The 15548-nt window shown below is 41.2% G+C and overlaps 1 protein-coding gene across 2 annotated transcripts; it reads right to left on the bottom strand.

Moving 5' to 3' along the window:
- Positions 1 to 2279: 2279 nt before the first annotated feature.
- On the bottom strand, positions 2280 to 14332 carry nsfl1c (NSFL1 (p97) cofactor (p47)). 2 transcript variants are annotated; one of them, XM_030733801.1, is made up of 9 exons: positions 14181 to 14332; positions 13405 to 13505; positions 13223 to 13300; positions 9427 to 9592; positions 9201 to 9296; positions 6944 to 7053; positions 6695 to 6832; positions 5016 to 5186; positions 2280 to 4107 (listed from the first exon to the last, which is right to left on the bottom strand). In XM_030733801.1, exons 1-9 carry the CDS (start codon positions 14280 to 14282, stop codon positions 3945 to 3947), a joined length of 1125 nt encoding a protein of 374 aa, XP_030589661.1. In that variant the 5' UTR covers positions 14283 to 14332; the 3' UTR covers positions 2280 to 3944. The 2 variants fall into 2 exon arrangements, with proteins under 2 accessions (XP_030589661.1, XP_030589662.1); XM_030733802.1 differs by having other exon boundaries at positions 13223 to 13297.
- Between the last annotated feature and the right edge of the window lie 1216 nt (positions 14333 to 15548).

Here is a 15548-nt window from a genome sequence, read left to right as displayed (position 1 = left end):
CTCATACAGCATGTACGGTCTTTAGTAATATCATTTGGGGTGGACTAACTCTCGTCCATACCACATAACTTCTTCTCAAGATTGAAAAAATAAGCCTCCAAGAATTTCAGAAAAATGATGTAGGTCTGTCACTGTATACATCATTTTTTATCCATACAGAGATTTACATGAAAAAACAAAGAGTTATCTTCCATTCACATCCACTTTTTGTTTTACATCAGTGTTGACAGCGTTATTGAAAATCAATGACTTCATATCTGTCCAAGCTGCAGACTTGATTCTGAGCCACTGAATCTTTGACACCAGAAAATCTTGAAATGTGGATCAAGAAATTAGATTCTTATTTGAATGAAAACATTTTAAAGGAGATAATTGAGCTTTGCATTAGCCTATGTTATCAAATTTTGAAATAAAATAACAGGAGAGATTTTGTTGACACTGAAAGCCATAAATTTAATTTCACTAATTGTTAGATAATAACAGTCTTGATAAAGGAAAAATACATTTTTGTATTTTTATAGATATGATTTATCTCTAACAAAGCCTTCAAATTCATCATGCTTCTCAGGATCAAATTATACCCTTTTCATTTCAATGAGTTAAACTGTACTGTCGTCTCACACACAGGCATTACTGTATGATGGGTTATTATAAACAAAGATAAGATAGTTTAACAGAACCTCTGGATTCATTCTGAAATCATTACCCTTGGAGGATGTTCATTCAGCTTTTTTACTTTGTAGCAAATAAATATATGACACAAAACTATTTTTGTTTATAGAAATATTTGTTGTTGGTCCAAAAGGTCAAGAGACAGAAAATGTGTTCATAGTTGTGCGGAGGGTGCTTCCAGTTACTGTGCTCCTGTTCTTTGGAACGAGCTGCCTGCTGGCCTGAGGTCACTTTGAACCGTCTAAATTCAAAAACAAACTTAAAACCTTTTTATTCTCACAGGCCTAAACCTAAAAACTGTGTGTGTCTGTTAGCTTCTATTTTATTTCCTTGTAAATTTTTATTTTGTTTTTATTGCCTTCAGACACTAGATTCTGACCACAGCGTATCCATCTTCTTCCTGATGGCTGCTTCCAGCAGGATGCTGCGCCATGTCTCAAAGTTCAGGTGATTTCAAACTGGTTTCTTGAACAGGACAGTGAGAAAATGGATTCCAACACACCACCTTTGGGACGTAGTGGAGTAGAAGGTTTGCATCATGGATGTGAAGTGACTGTGTGATGCCATCGTGTCAACATGGACCAGAATCTCTGAGGCATGTTTCCAGGACCTTGTTGAATTGATGCCATGAAGAATTAAGGCAGTTATGGAGGCAAAGGGGGTCCAAACCAGTAGCAAGGTGGAACTGATAGCGTGGCCAGTGAGTGTGAAATGTCTTCTTTCACCTCTTTATAGATTTGTTTAAATAGAGCATCAGTGTAAAGCAGTAAGCAGTGTTTCTGAGTACTCTGTGTGTGTGATATGCCTGTCTTCTGATCATATCTGTTTGTCTTTTTTTTACTTATTTTTCTTTTTCAGACTTGCATTGATTCCTTAGCAACAGCTTTCAGGAAAGTCACTTTAAGTGTGGGTTGAACCTTCTTGTTTCTGTTTTGGATGGAGGTGGAAATAGTGTGTTTAAGCCAGTCAGAGTTGGAATGTAATATATGTAAACAATACATTTAAAAAAAAACAACAAAAAAAAAAAAACCAACTTTCATCTCTCAGATTCATTGCCATATCTCAGGATTGCATTCACAAAATATTCAGAAAAACAGGCCTTCAAAAAGGAAAAACAGATCACGCAGCACTGGGTTTACGTTGGGCCACTGCGGGGAACAAGGACACCAGCAACTGCTCCACAAACACAGCACAGCGAGAAATTTAATTGTATGCCTCTCAGTTCTGACTGAAACAGGAATCCAAACTAAGTCACTTTGTACGTTTTGATTTCCTAACTTTCTCCATGGATCATTAAACTGTAGCTGAGTAGTTGAGGCCAGTGTAAAAGTGCGTGCCATGCAATGCCATGAAATAAATGTTAATTCAAACTACAGAGAACTTCAATTAGATGTGAGATTAACAGGAAACATTTAAAGTGGAAGTTTTGTTTTTTTACTTATCAGGAATGATGTTGAAACAATTTTAGGTTTTTTAGAAATAAACACAGCAAAACAGCCAAGAAAACACCACTTAAATAAAAGGAGGCCCAGTAGATCTGATCAGTACTCAAATATTACACAAAGCTTCACAGGAAAAACTGTTCCATCCACCCACCCACCCACCCACCACACGTCACGGGGCAGCATGCTGAGCAGAGCCGCCCAGACCTCCCTCTTCCCAGCCAACACTGTTAGTTTTTCCAGGAGGGACTGAGGTTTTATCAAGCCAGCCAAGAGACACGATAAACAATCCCATGTCCAAATGGGATTGTCTCCTTCCATTTGGACATGCCCAATCCAAGGAGGCCTCCTAGATTAAAAACCACATCATGAGTCTCCTTTCAATGATGTGACAAAATGGCTCTAATAGCCACCTGAGGATGTCTCCAAAAGTGAGGCAGTCTCTATAGACTTTCATTTTAAAATGTTCAGCTTCACAGCAGAAATAATCACGTATCCAGCCTGAAAGAAAAAATGCTTTTGGCCTCTATAGCTAGTTTCCTTCTTAAACTATACTGTGGGTACATTTTTTTGAACTCCACACTTCATATAAGCGTTACACACGGTTCCATGTGTCACTTCTTTTGGGAAGTTTGACAAACAGAAGAATCCAGCAATGTGGCTGCATCACTGCTAATCTGATACATGCTGTTCACATAAACACACTGATAATGATGACAGTCTGCAAACAAAATCTGGCATAATTACAATTCATGTTTTCTGACTTTATAAAAGCAGCAAATCTCCCACTTCCCACCAACAACAACAAAAACACAAGACTGTAATTTCTTTATACATCAACCATAAAATGAATTTATTTCACCAGAGGTCCAAACATATTTTTGTGTTGCCCCAGGATGCATAGAAGATGTCAGTGTATCTTAGGAATTCAACTTCTGCTAACACAATCCAGTGTTTACAATCTAAATGTTCTTTTGCTCAACCATTGGTTCGATAGTAAAGCCACGTGTAACTGGTTTTCATATATCAAAATGCCACCGTCTAACTGGGACAAACTTACAATCTGTGAAAGGAAGAAAGAAAAGGATGAGAGGGGTTCATTTAAAAAAATAATTCCATCTTCATTTAAACAAAGGGACAGCTGTGATTGTTGAGGTGAATAAAGAAGAGTAAGGCTACTGGTATAAGTTGGTTTGGAGAGAAAAAAAAAATCCTAAGTGTTTTGCTCCATCATTCCACATTTCTCTCCAGATAGAATGTGTGGAGAGAAATGGAAACTTGTACAAAAAGCCTCATCATCATGCGATACTAAACTAGCTTCCTTATGTGGGTCTGGTTTGTGCTGTTGAGACAGATTAGAAGTGGAAATCTGTGGCTGCGTGGATCTGCCACTGACAGTAAGCAGCTGACGGGCCAAGTTAATGTTAATAGAAGAAGAAAAGAAGGGTTGATGGTAAACAAACGTTTAGTGATCGTGTTTATAACTAAACTGTCGTTCAGCAAGATGGACTGCGTCTGCAGGCTCCGACAGGCTCTTTCCTGAACTCTGTTCCATTCTGGAAGATTTTTAGTTTCCTCCCCTTTACAGTCTGTCGCAGACAGGGAGAGGGGGAGAATTTGGAGGGGGCAGGGTTGTGAAGCAGAGTGTTAAGTTTGACTTTAGAAAAACAAAATTCAGAAATTAGAAGTCCATACATAAGTCTGTGTTTTCTCCTCCCTCAATAGGAACAGCAGGTTTCAAAGGGCTGCAGATGCTCAGCCTCACCACTGGGAGAGGGGGGAGCTGGGGGGGGGTGGGGTGGGTTAGGAGTTGCTCTTCCTCTCTCATCCTCACTTTAGCTGCTGGACAATGACAGCGTTGAGGAGGTTGGCCTGCTGCAGCGTTTGGCTCTCGTCCGTCAGCTCCTTGTTGGGGAACGTGGTCATCAGAACAAACTCTCTGGCAGCCATGGCGGGCCGGGCCGCCACCACAAAGTGCCGCAGATCAGACACCCTGAGAGATAACAGGACACATCGGGACAGGAAATGAGACTTCCATTACAGGAGGAAATTCAACATTAGTTTCTAGTTTTAGATAAAGGATTGATTTAACCCTCTTTGATCACTCTGGCTGGTAGCACTGACCAAGCTACATATCAGGAGAGTAACCTGACCAAATTCATCCACAGTCTTTGTGTTTCCACAGTTTAAATGTGGATCTGTTCCACCTTTTTTGTTAAGAACATGTTTTGTGTTGGTGGAAACGTGTGTAAATATAATGGTGGTAGATAAAATACATTTTGCTAAATTTCACAGCCATTACTTTGAATATTTTCAATGAAATACACTTAAACTGCATCCCTCCTCTTCATGTTTGGATCATTTTAAATTAGAGTCAGTAGTGACTTTGAAATGTAGGGAAATCTTCTGTAATTTGAGAGTTATTACTGAACTCTGACCTGAAACAGATAAAAGTCAGGCCTCATATTCAGAACCACACCTTAGCTAATGACCAACAACTGTTTTTGTAAACTAAAACCTACAGAGAAAAAAAAAAGGCACTCATTCATTACTAAATACAAAAACAGTAGCCAAACACTCTTAACTCAACTTGCAACTGATCAATGAGACAATTGGACAAGTTGGCTTCTCACTGCTGGTAACAGAGAAAAATCACAGTATATGATTATAATTCACTGATTCACCCCATTGATCTTTGTGTCCCTAATAAAGCAACAAGCAACACGAGGTGTCTGCCTTAACAATCAAACGGATTTAACCCTTTAAGCATGCGGGCTGGTTTAAAAACTGGGACCAAATATTTGCAGATCTTGTTGTTTTAAACAGTTCTGTCAACATATCCACAGTCCTACAGAAACAACAGCAGCTCTGTGTACATGCTGACGTCAAGCAGAAACTCACCTGTGGGTATGGTTGAACTTTTGGACCAGCCTGCCACCGTCGGCCAGTCGGATCTGAATGTTAGTGATGGGCTGGGAGGGGTCGAGGGTCACTGAGGCACTGGCTTGAGCCTCGTTGGCAGCCTGGTCCTGCTGAGAGGTGGGCGGAGCTGACACCAGCTCTGGAGTGGCGCTGGATGGAAGAGGGAGAAAAAACCTTTAACTCCAACGGAGGTTTATGAATGCAAAAAATACACAAAGTATACTTTTTGTTTTAATCTGCATTTCAGCCTCTGAAGAATAAAGCAGGCACTGACTCTGTTTGCAGTTACTTTCCCTGAAACGCTCCAGCAGCTTTTACTGCTCTAGTTTCGATTTCTTTCTGACTTCTTTTCAGCCATGTCCAAACCTTATTTATATAAAAGCCATGCTGTATTTTAATTTGGAATTTATATTCCATTGGTGCTGGGATATTAAGTATTTAATTATTTGAATTACATGCTCCTGCAGTCCTGTGGAAAGCAGGCGATTTCATGGCCTGAGAAAAAGCTCCATTTTCAGCTTTGGGATTCTGTATAATTTTCAGATAACACCAGCATATAAATTATACCACATCACAATTTTTTGAAAATATTCTGCATGGTAATTTTTTTATTTTTTTTAAGTAAAAAGCTTCTGATGTGTGTCAGTTAGAACAATTACTTTTCTTGTTCCCTGACAGCCAAGTCCTGGGAGAACAACCTCTCAGGTCTTGGCTGAGAGACACCGAGCGCAGGCAGACTGGACTCTGGGGCAGAGCCAGGAGATCGGAGCTGTACCAGAAGAGGAAAAAGCTCAGAGTGGGGCCTTCTTTTTCACAAATCCACCTCACACACTCGGGTTTTAAAAGTGACAGTCACGTATATTTTGAACAAATACATATCTGACTCGTTTTATTTGATTATGTTTTAGAAAAAGGGAATTCCATAAATAGAACAGGCATTTCTGAAGAATAAAAAAATAAAATCAGAGCTAATTTTACTGTCAGCATAAAACCATTTTAAATTTCAAACTTCTTCTACCTTCTAAGAACTGAACAGTGTTATTTTTTTAAGATTTCTCCAGACTGGCTGCGAGCCTGCATGTGACAGTAAATGCTCCTAAATATTAATCTTTCATATTGTACTAAGTATGAGTAAGTTGCTTAAAATCTTCACTGAAATGGATGTATTAAATATATTTATTCTAATCCTAATCATTAAATATAAAAACAGCACCAATGTAACCGTTGTCAGCGTGTATTGATTTTTGCAGATTAACAATAAAGTTTGAGTTACATGTCCCATGGAAACCAGTCCTTCGATTCAGGTGCTTCATGAATCCATGCAGAACAAGTCAGACTGGTTCATTGGCCTTTATATGAATCGGGTTTGCATTGAACACAGTTGCTGCTCTTTACCTCACCCACTGACAGGTGGAGGGAGGTTATGTTTGCAGTTGCGTTCATTTGGTGTTAGCAGGATAACTTGGAAAATTATGAAAAGATTTCGATAAACATTTCTGGAGTTGTTGGGAATGGTACAAGGAACAACTGATTACATTTAGGTGGTGATTCGGATGACGATCTAGATCCAGGAATTTGTAAAAGGATTCTTTACCGGGTGAGGAACGTGCTCTACTGAAAGAATACAGGTACAATGTCAAATGAAACATCATCCTCACCTCCCCAGCTTCTGTCCTTCACCTTCAAAGGCTTTGAAGGCCAACTTGGGCTTGGTAAAGTCCTCATCCCTGTGGTCCTCCATGTCTAGGTTGACTTGGCCCCCTCGAGACCGCTGCCTCAACTCAAGAGGAATCTCTCTGCAGGGTGAGGATGAACAGGTGAATGTGGGACTCATAATGTGCGCAGAAAAGTGAGTCACTGAAACACAAATAGTGTGCCCTCATGAACATATGTGGAACTGTTCTCACCCTCTTCTGATTGCTTCAAGGAAGTTGGCATTTCCAGGATCATCATAGCTTCTGAGTTCACCATTATCCAGACTGAAACCAGACTTCCACAGCTTAAGCACCACATGTACCTAATGCACGCACGCACACACACACACACGTAATTCAATATGGATGCAAGTCCCCCACGTCAAAGCCTCTTCCTTTGCTTTTCTATAATGAATCACTAAACTAACTACAGTGGTACCTCGAGATACAAGCTGCTCCACATACGAGTTTTTCGAGATACGAGCCGCGGCTCGAGTAAAATTTCTGCTCTAGATACGAGCTCAGTTCCAAGATACGAGCCGAGCTTCAGGACGCCACCGATAGTTGGCACGTCGGCGCTCAGTCCCACAATCCTCACGGATCCCTCATCTTGTATCCAGTGTTGCCAGATTTTGCGATAGAAACAAGCAACCAGCTCTATGAAAACAAGCCCAAAAAAGCCCAACTGGCAACCCAACACTGTGTTAAACTGAGGCCGCTTTTAAACAGTATAGCTCACTTCTTTGTTTTGTTTCATTGTGTTTTGGAACAGTGAAATCCATGTTTCTTAGCCTCAGAAGAGAAGGGTGCACAGTTTTGTTTTTTTGTGCATGTGTGCTTCTCGGTATTAGCACGTTGAATTAAATCAGCATGGTGAGAACATATTTCACACTTGCAAAATCTGCAAAGTGCCTATGATACGTCTCCCATCAGGACCGCAGCTACTTTCTGAGGTGTATGCGGACACAATTTTGTTTGTTTGGGTGTGCGCCCGGTCAACTTGTGCGGGAGCGATAAACAGGAAACGGGGGCTTGGAAGGGATAAACTACCTATTACTCATTTTTTGCTCCCTCCCTCTCTCCTCAGCCACGCTCATCTGTCGCCAATGTAAGATCACAGTACCGTATTCTATACATTTTTCTTTTATTTATTTATTTTTTTATGTTTTATCTATGTATAATTGTCTTTTTCTTAATTAAAAACATGGATTTTTTCATAATTTGGGATATTTTGGGGACTTGTCAAAGGGCTGGAACGGATTAAATCTATTTCCTTTATTTTAAATGGGGAAAATTTGTTCGAGATACGAGCTGCTCTACTTACGAGCTCGGCTCTGGAATGAATTAAACTCATATCTCGAGGTATCACTGTACAAGGAATCCAAATCCAGGTCTTGGTCTTCGCGTGCTTGAATTCTGCTGTTGACACCAGACATGCTGCCCTCCACATGTCCTGCATTTGCCAAAATACACCAAGCAGAACCACTGATTTTGTAGTTATGAACTTTGGTAGGATGGTTGGACAATGGAGGAATGGGTTTGAATCCACCGGCCAGCTGGGGCCTTTCTGTGTGAAGTCTGGATGTTCTCCCTGTGTCTGCATAGGTTCTCTCTGGGTACTGCAGCTTCCTCCCACAGTCCAAAGATATGCATGTTAGGTTAATGGGTGATTCTAAATTGGCCATAGGTGTGAATATGAGTGTTAATAATCTCACACTGTGTTAGCCCTGCAATAGATTGTCCAGGGTGTACCTCTCGCATTATGGCAGCTGGGATAGGCTCTTGCCCAACTGTGACCCTGAATTGGATAAGTGAAAGAAGATGGATGGATGGATGGATGGATGGATGGATGGATGGATTGGGGGGGGGGGGGGCAACTCTAAATGCAGACTTATTCAGAGAAATCTAGTGGTGGCCCTAAAATCAGCTCTATTTATTTCTTACTGTTGCTGAAAACTTATATTTAAGTACATATATATCTGCAGAGTGTATTCAGGCTTGATTTAAAAAAAAAAAAAAACCCTGCAGGGATGTTGCACTGTCTGGTCTTAGTGGTGACGGTGACCTCTGGATTGCCTACACATTGTCTCAGATTTATGAGCTACTTTTAGAGCCAATGTACCTTTTGAAATACTCTCAGAACAACAACTTAATTGCATCATGCCTTTTAGCATTTGTATGAATTGCGAGATGACCCTGAGTACAGTTTATACAACAAAACAACACAGTAAATGTCCCGGCTTCTTAACTACAAAGTGGTATGTGTCTCTACTTATGAGAATACTTTTCAGTATTTGATTAATGATTAGTAGGTTTCCTGGAATAGGATTAATCAGCCTCCATCTGTTACCATCTTGTTTTAGTGCTACAAACTTAAGAGTCCCGGGCTTTTATTGGCTCAAGTCTAACCTAAAGAGGTTTCACAAATGCAGGAAAATGCAAGAACTGAATTACAAAAATCTATACTCACATCCTGCTGGCTGTTTGAAACACGTCTCTCTCCAGCCACATAAGTTGACTCCTCCTCAGGGGCTGCTCCTAGCCTGTAACCTCCACCAACAAATGCCTAGAACAGCAGGTACAACCAAACACCATGTAACCATTGAGATACAAAAAATATGAAACATGAAAGACATATGACAGTAGAAGAAGAAGCAGCCTGATATGAACAGCTGTTCACAGGAGCTTCACTTTACCTTAGCTTTGCTGGGCTCTCCCGGTCCTCTCCCGCTGCGGTCCAAAGGCACAGCTCCGTGTTCCTTCGCCCCCTTAAACAGATCCTCTACCACTTCGTTGGAGCTCTTTTTCTTGGGGGGTCCCACAATCTGTTGCCCACTGCGCTCTGATCCACCTGCAAAAAACCTGACAGGGTGGGAATAAAGCTAGTTAGGAATTCTTTCAAAATGTAAGCAGAACACTCAGAAAACAATGCACTGCACAAAAACAAGGTTCACAGCATGTTAGTGTGAGAGATGACTAATAGTTATAGTTGTGAAGTACTGGTTGGTATTAAAATAGAGGTGCTCCTCAGTAAAAACTTTAAAACCCATGTAATTTGTTACAAAAACTGTTTCCAGAGAGCTTCTTGTCCTGCTGGTGGACTACAACTGGACAGTCTGGGACTACAGCTGGCTGCAGTAGTCCTTGTTCTGTGCTGCAAGCTTGACGACATTGGAACTGCAGCACAGGATCTGGTTGGGTAGCCCTCCAGGTCGCAGCTGGTCTCCAGAGGAAAGGAACTGTCTGTGACTGCAGATGACACAGTGCTCTTGGAGGAAAGTCTATGTGTGTATGTGTAGTCTGTCTATGTGCAGGTTAATATGATTTTTAGGAGTAATATTACAATGTTTCCCCACACAGGCCACCAAAATGTATTTAGTGATTTTTTTTCCCCCCCACTCACCTGAGAAGACAGTGTGATTGACTTATTATTTGTCATTCCCCTTGCTCTTATTTTGAAAGTTCACTTGCTGCTAACCAGCTAGCTCTGGTCCTTTCTGTCTACTGTTCCTCTTACACGCAGGCTGGTCAAGTAACTCCTACATCTTGGACCACAAACAGTTGTGCTTCTTTTGCTGAAACCACAACATGCAGCCAGTGGAGAACTGTTGCCACTACCCTGAGGCCACAGAGGCTGCAGAGAAGAACACGGACTGCTGTTATCGCCTGCAGCTGAAGACGGTGAAGCTTAAATCGCTCCACAGGACAAGGACACACTGAAGAGGCAGCTGATTCCTGCTCTGTTATATACTGTTACAAAATGTATACTGTTTTATGGTGAACCTCTTTTCTTTGTATGCTATAAATCTTCTTTCAGTGGTATAATCAATACCTCTGCTGTGAAGTGACAAGCAAATGTTTCACCAAGTTTCTCTCACAACTGTCAATGTTTATGAGACAAAGTATAAAGGCATATTTAGTCAAGTTTATATTGCTTCGTCTGCCTCCCTTTCTTGCACTCTCATGTCAAACAGCTGGGTGGCTTGAGATGTATGTGACGCTCGAGCCACTGTATGCACTATAGCTGCACTATAACCCAAAAAGTAACAAACGTAACAAGACACAAGGTACGCAGATGCTATGAATCCAGCTATAATGGAAAAGATTGTAATAGGGTATAAATATCACTCCTGTGTCATAGCTGATACATCCTCCGTCCATAAATCTAAGAGATTACAGTAGTTACATGTATAAGATCTTGTCAGCTTGCAGAGCATCTCTTCATTCCTGATGCTGCTGATAAAAATAGACAACATAGGGACTGTAGACACTGAAGCCTGATCATATAACATGTGTGCCACCTGTGCTACAGCAGTGACATTAATAAAGCAAAAGAAATCGACACAGGTAACCCCAGGTGTCGACCTAAAACCTGATTTCAGCAAGATTGAATAAAGGAGATGCTGTATGCTGCCCAGCTTCATGAGGTCATTGCCTGGAATGATTTCACTTCACTAGTGAGCCTTGTGAAAAGTCAAGTCCTTCAATGGTGCTGGACATGGTTCCGGTGACGACCTGATATAGCACTTTTTGTTCACTATGTCTTTTCATAGCTTTAATGTATTTGCACATAATGAAGAAAAGAAAAAAAAAAGGTAAAAACAACTAGAACACCTCTACGGAGCAGGTGTGATCTTTGCAGCGTACAGTAGCAGTTCACAGTTAGGACAACTCTTATTCAAAGCAATAACATGAGCACACTGTTGGACTGGAGACAGGTGTTGGGGTAGCCACACATGTGCACATTGTTCTGAACAATAAATGCAGTCAGAGACAAGAAAAATAATGTAGCCCAGGGATCTTCAACTCCAGGCCTCGAGAGCCCCTGTCCTGCAGGTTTTAGATGTGTCCCTGATCCAACACACCTGAATCAAATGGCTGAATTACCTCCTCAGTATGCAGTCAGGTCCTGCTAATGACCTCTATATTTGACTCAGGTGTTTTGAAGCAGAGACATCTAAAACCTGCAGGACAGGGGCTCTCGAGGCCTGGAGTTGAAGAGCCCTGATGTAGCCAAACTATAAAATTGCATAATCTATGTAGTTAAGTGGATATCAGTGCTGCATTACATAATTTTTATGTCTTGTGTTAATGAATGGAAACAAAGTAAAAACAGAGACATATATTTTTTTCCAGGGACATAAATCTGTCCAGTTAGGAAGAATAAACCATTGTAAATCACATACTTTGGTGCACGAGGGAGGCAACAACAGGACACAACCACAGAGCAAAAGGTTTTGCAGATCATTACATTACACCTCCTTGTTATTTTTCTCTAGTTTTGCATTTTTCTAGTGTCTTTGTCTGGTAGCATGGGACCATACCTGCCACTTCTCAAGACTTGCATACATCTATACATGCTGTCACAAGAAGGTTTGCTGTATCTTCACAGTCTCAAGAATAAAGAAAATTTTTATACAAGGAGAGCTGGACAGTTCGCCAGAGAAGACCAGAGCTGCCGGTCTGCCACTGGCACCCATTCTGCAGCCCTGTCTTCTTGTATAACAGCCTGTATCGTGATATCTCCAGACTTTGGAATCTGGATATGCCGGCAAACCTGGAGACACTGGACTACCTGTGCAAACTGAATGAGTTGCAGGTATCACCTCATGCTACCAGTAGTGACAAAGACACAAGCAAAAACCAAACTAGAGAAAAAAAAAAATCTATCAAGGGGGGATGAGGAGAGCACAGCGGTCTATGGCCACCACCTCCAAAACCATCCCCTTTTTTGCAGTTGTCTTGTTTTTGCCTCTGTAGTACACCTGTTGTCACTTCCATTTGCACCAAAGCAGGTGAAATTACAGGGTTTTATGCTTCCTAGCTGGACATATCCCTGAGGTTTAAATGGTTTTGTTCAATACTGCAATGTTTGAATTTTTCTTTACTTATTTGAGCAATGTACAGACAAAGTCCCATTCAGATCAAGGAAATGCCCTCACCCAAACTATGCCAAAAGTCATCATGCACTGCAAAACAGAACTAGAAAAAAATGTAAATTACAAATGACAGCATTACTGACTGGAATAAAATAGTTAGGGTTCTTTAGCTCAGTTTGTTTGCTGCATGAAATGAAAATGGACTATGAAAGTAATCAGTACCACCACACAGTCCCTTAACAACCAGTTCGCTGCACTCCCTCGACAGCAGAATCTGTTGACACTGCAGGAAAGCGACCGGCTCCCAGAGAGTGAGGTGAGACCAAAAATAGTTTGGTGCATTCTGGAATCACACCCGCTAGATGCGACTTTGTACCATCCGTGCAGAGCTCAAACAGACAGCAGTGTCTGAATTGTCACAACAGTCTGAAAGGTCTCCAACACAAAAAGATATTCATCTCCTTAGCTCCAAAGGATCCTTGATTGTTACACTGAGACACACAAAAGCTTTTCTATAAGTCAACCTGAGAGCCCTGTGGTCTTATTTCCTTACCTGACACTTTTAAATGAAGTGACATATTCACTAATATAACAAACACTTAAGTAAACTTACCTTTGGCCTTCCTCTTCATCACTCTCATCCTCTGCTTCATGCATTAGATCTCTGAAGGACGTTACTCTGGGCTGACTACTGAACATAAAATGGTGCAAGTTACTTAGAAACAAAAAAAGAGTTGTCCCTTATAAATGTGCGAGTACATTATGATTAAAGCACTGACAGGCTGGACACTGTACCTGGGCCCTGCGGATCGGGACACCGAGGAGCCTCCCTCAGGTTGTGGAAGTGTCACTATGTCATCATCAGCTCCGTCCTCAAAGAAGCTGGCGAGTGCAAGCTGAGGAGGTAAAATTACATGCAGAGCTTCACCGTTTGACAAGCTCCGTATATGACCGTGCACCGCTTGGGTAATACCTCAGTCAGGAGTTTGTGCCAAATATTCTCAAAGATTAAAAGACTGAGCCGCAGTTTGACTTATTTTCTCTCTCTTTGTACACTGAACCCGCTGGCACAGTGAACAAACCATATCGGTGATACCATCTTACAGTATTAACTACACAAACACTGTGGATGCGTGTTCATTTTCCTACCCACACACATACATGCACAAGTTATTCTCCTATGGAGCAGCCCGTACTACAGCTTTAGAAAGTAGCCACTAAGATGAACCGTTAATTTGGCGTTGCAGGCTAACGCTAGTTAGCACGGGTCAATGGGCTTACGGAAGACCAGCTTAGACAAAACCTACTGAACAATCTAATTTATGACAAGACAGCAGCAGTTACTGTAAGCGTGACGGTGTCAGCTGACTAACTGCACAGATTAATTGTTGCTGATGACGGGAAGCAGTCCGGCCATTGTCAAAGAGTGACTTGCACAAATAACCGGCAAAACCGGCTAACGTTAGCCGACGAGCTATTAGTCAGACTCATGCCCTGTAACCGGAGTTTCTTTCAGAGGGTCTTTCGTAGAGTCCACCACAGCTCCAAGGAAAAGCGCAGAAAAGCCGTACCTGCAGATTCCAGCCGGCAGACTCCAGGAAAAACCGGGCCCTCTCCTCATCCACATCAGTTACAGCGACGAACTCCCTCACTGACTCCTCTTGGCTCGCCATTTTGATTCGCTCCTTCAATGACTCGTCCGTCTCCACCTGAGGAAACAAGCAACAGATGATGGTTCCTATCCCGTCTCAGATCACAGAGCGAAAGGAAAGAGATCCAGTTAAACATATTATAATTATTTTTTAAAAGTTTCCATGTGGTTTCAAACACTATTTTATTTTTTCAAGGAGTTTCGACATCGCTGATAATTTGAAATATTCACACAGTGTATTTTTTGATAACATTTTGCTGCATTGTGAATGTGGTTTTGACCACTTGGTGGCGATATGTCCACAGGTCAAACTGAACAGTAACTAATGAGCATTACACTGTGTAACACAATATTTGTTCCTGTGTATTAAGTGTTTGAAGTCATTACTTATGCATCAGGGTAGAGAATATGTTATTCTCTTCAAACCTTTTTATTTTTGTGACCAGGACGAAGACATTTCTAATTTCAAATTAAATTACACAAAAACCAAAAGGTCTAAAACAAAGTTTGAAAAAAGTATATATTCTCTACCTTTGAGGCATAAGCAATCAGTGAAAAAAGACTTTTTATCCAAAAACAAGAAAAAAGTTGCATAGTCTCATCAGCCTCAAGTATTGACTCTGACCAGGAACTAGAGATAAAAGCATGCAAATAGGTGTGAATGATTTATTAATTATTTTATTTACATCATGTGTGTCGCTATACTAACATAACCCCTGTGAAGTTGTGTATTTACCAAATCAAAAATGCAGCGGTGCTGCTGTGGTGACCCTTTGCAACAAGCAGCTGAAAGTAGTCTATTTACACAATGTGTATATGTTATCAGATAATGCAAATAATTTAAATACTGTTATGGTGTGGATGATGACACCTTTGTTTTAACAATTTTCTAGCCTTTCTTGAAACACTGTCGAGGTTTTCATCACATTCTGTCCCGTTAATCTGATTCAATTCAACAAGCTCTGACACATCAGCGAGAGCTTTTAATACCAGCACCAGATCTTAATCTGCATCTTATCGCACTTTTCAGCTCCTATCTCTAGTTTATATTCTTATGAGAGTTCACCATGAAACAGATGCTGTCTGAAGTGTCAAAGACCCTCAAAACTGCTCCTGGAAACACGCACCCCTGATTCCAGCGTGTTAAGCAGATGGTGAGGGTATTCCCATGGCAGATAGGCTACCTTTGTATCCCGATAAGGTGTCTGATGGCAGGCTGGTCAGATGGCACAAAGCAGTCAGCGTACATACAGATTTGGACCATCTTGATTTTTCCTTGGGGGGGGCA

This window comes from Archocentrus centrarchus, chromosome 7 (assembly GCF_007364275.1).
Source record: "Archocentrus centrarchus isolate MPI-CPG fArcCen1 chromosome 7, fArcCen1, whole genome shotgun sequence".
NCBI lineage: Eukaryota > Metazoa > Chordata > Actinopteri > Cichliformes > Cichlidae > Archocentrus > Archocentrus centrarchus.
The sequence above is the reverse complement of the archived record's forward strand: the minus strand, read 5'-3'. Positions and strand labels throughout refer to the sequence as shown.

What these genes read in the sequence shown, in the direction of transcription:
- nsfl1c (XM_030733801.1), bottom strand. Translation starts at nt 14,282, where the DNA reads ATGGCGAGCCAAGAGGAGTCAGTGAGGGAGTTCGTCGCTGTAACTGAT. An exon ending in TCCCGATCCGCAGGGCCCAG is followed by an intron (nt 13,301 to 13,404) that starts GTACAGTGTCCA and finishes TTTTATGTTCAG; the next exon opens with TAGTCAGCCCAGAGTAACGT. An exon ending in GATGAAGAGGAAGGCCAAAG is followed by an intron (nt 9,593 to 13,222) that starts GTAAGTTTACTT and finishes CCACCCTGTCAG; the next exon opens with GTTTTTTGCAGGTGGATCAG.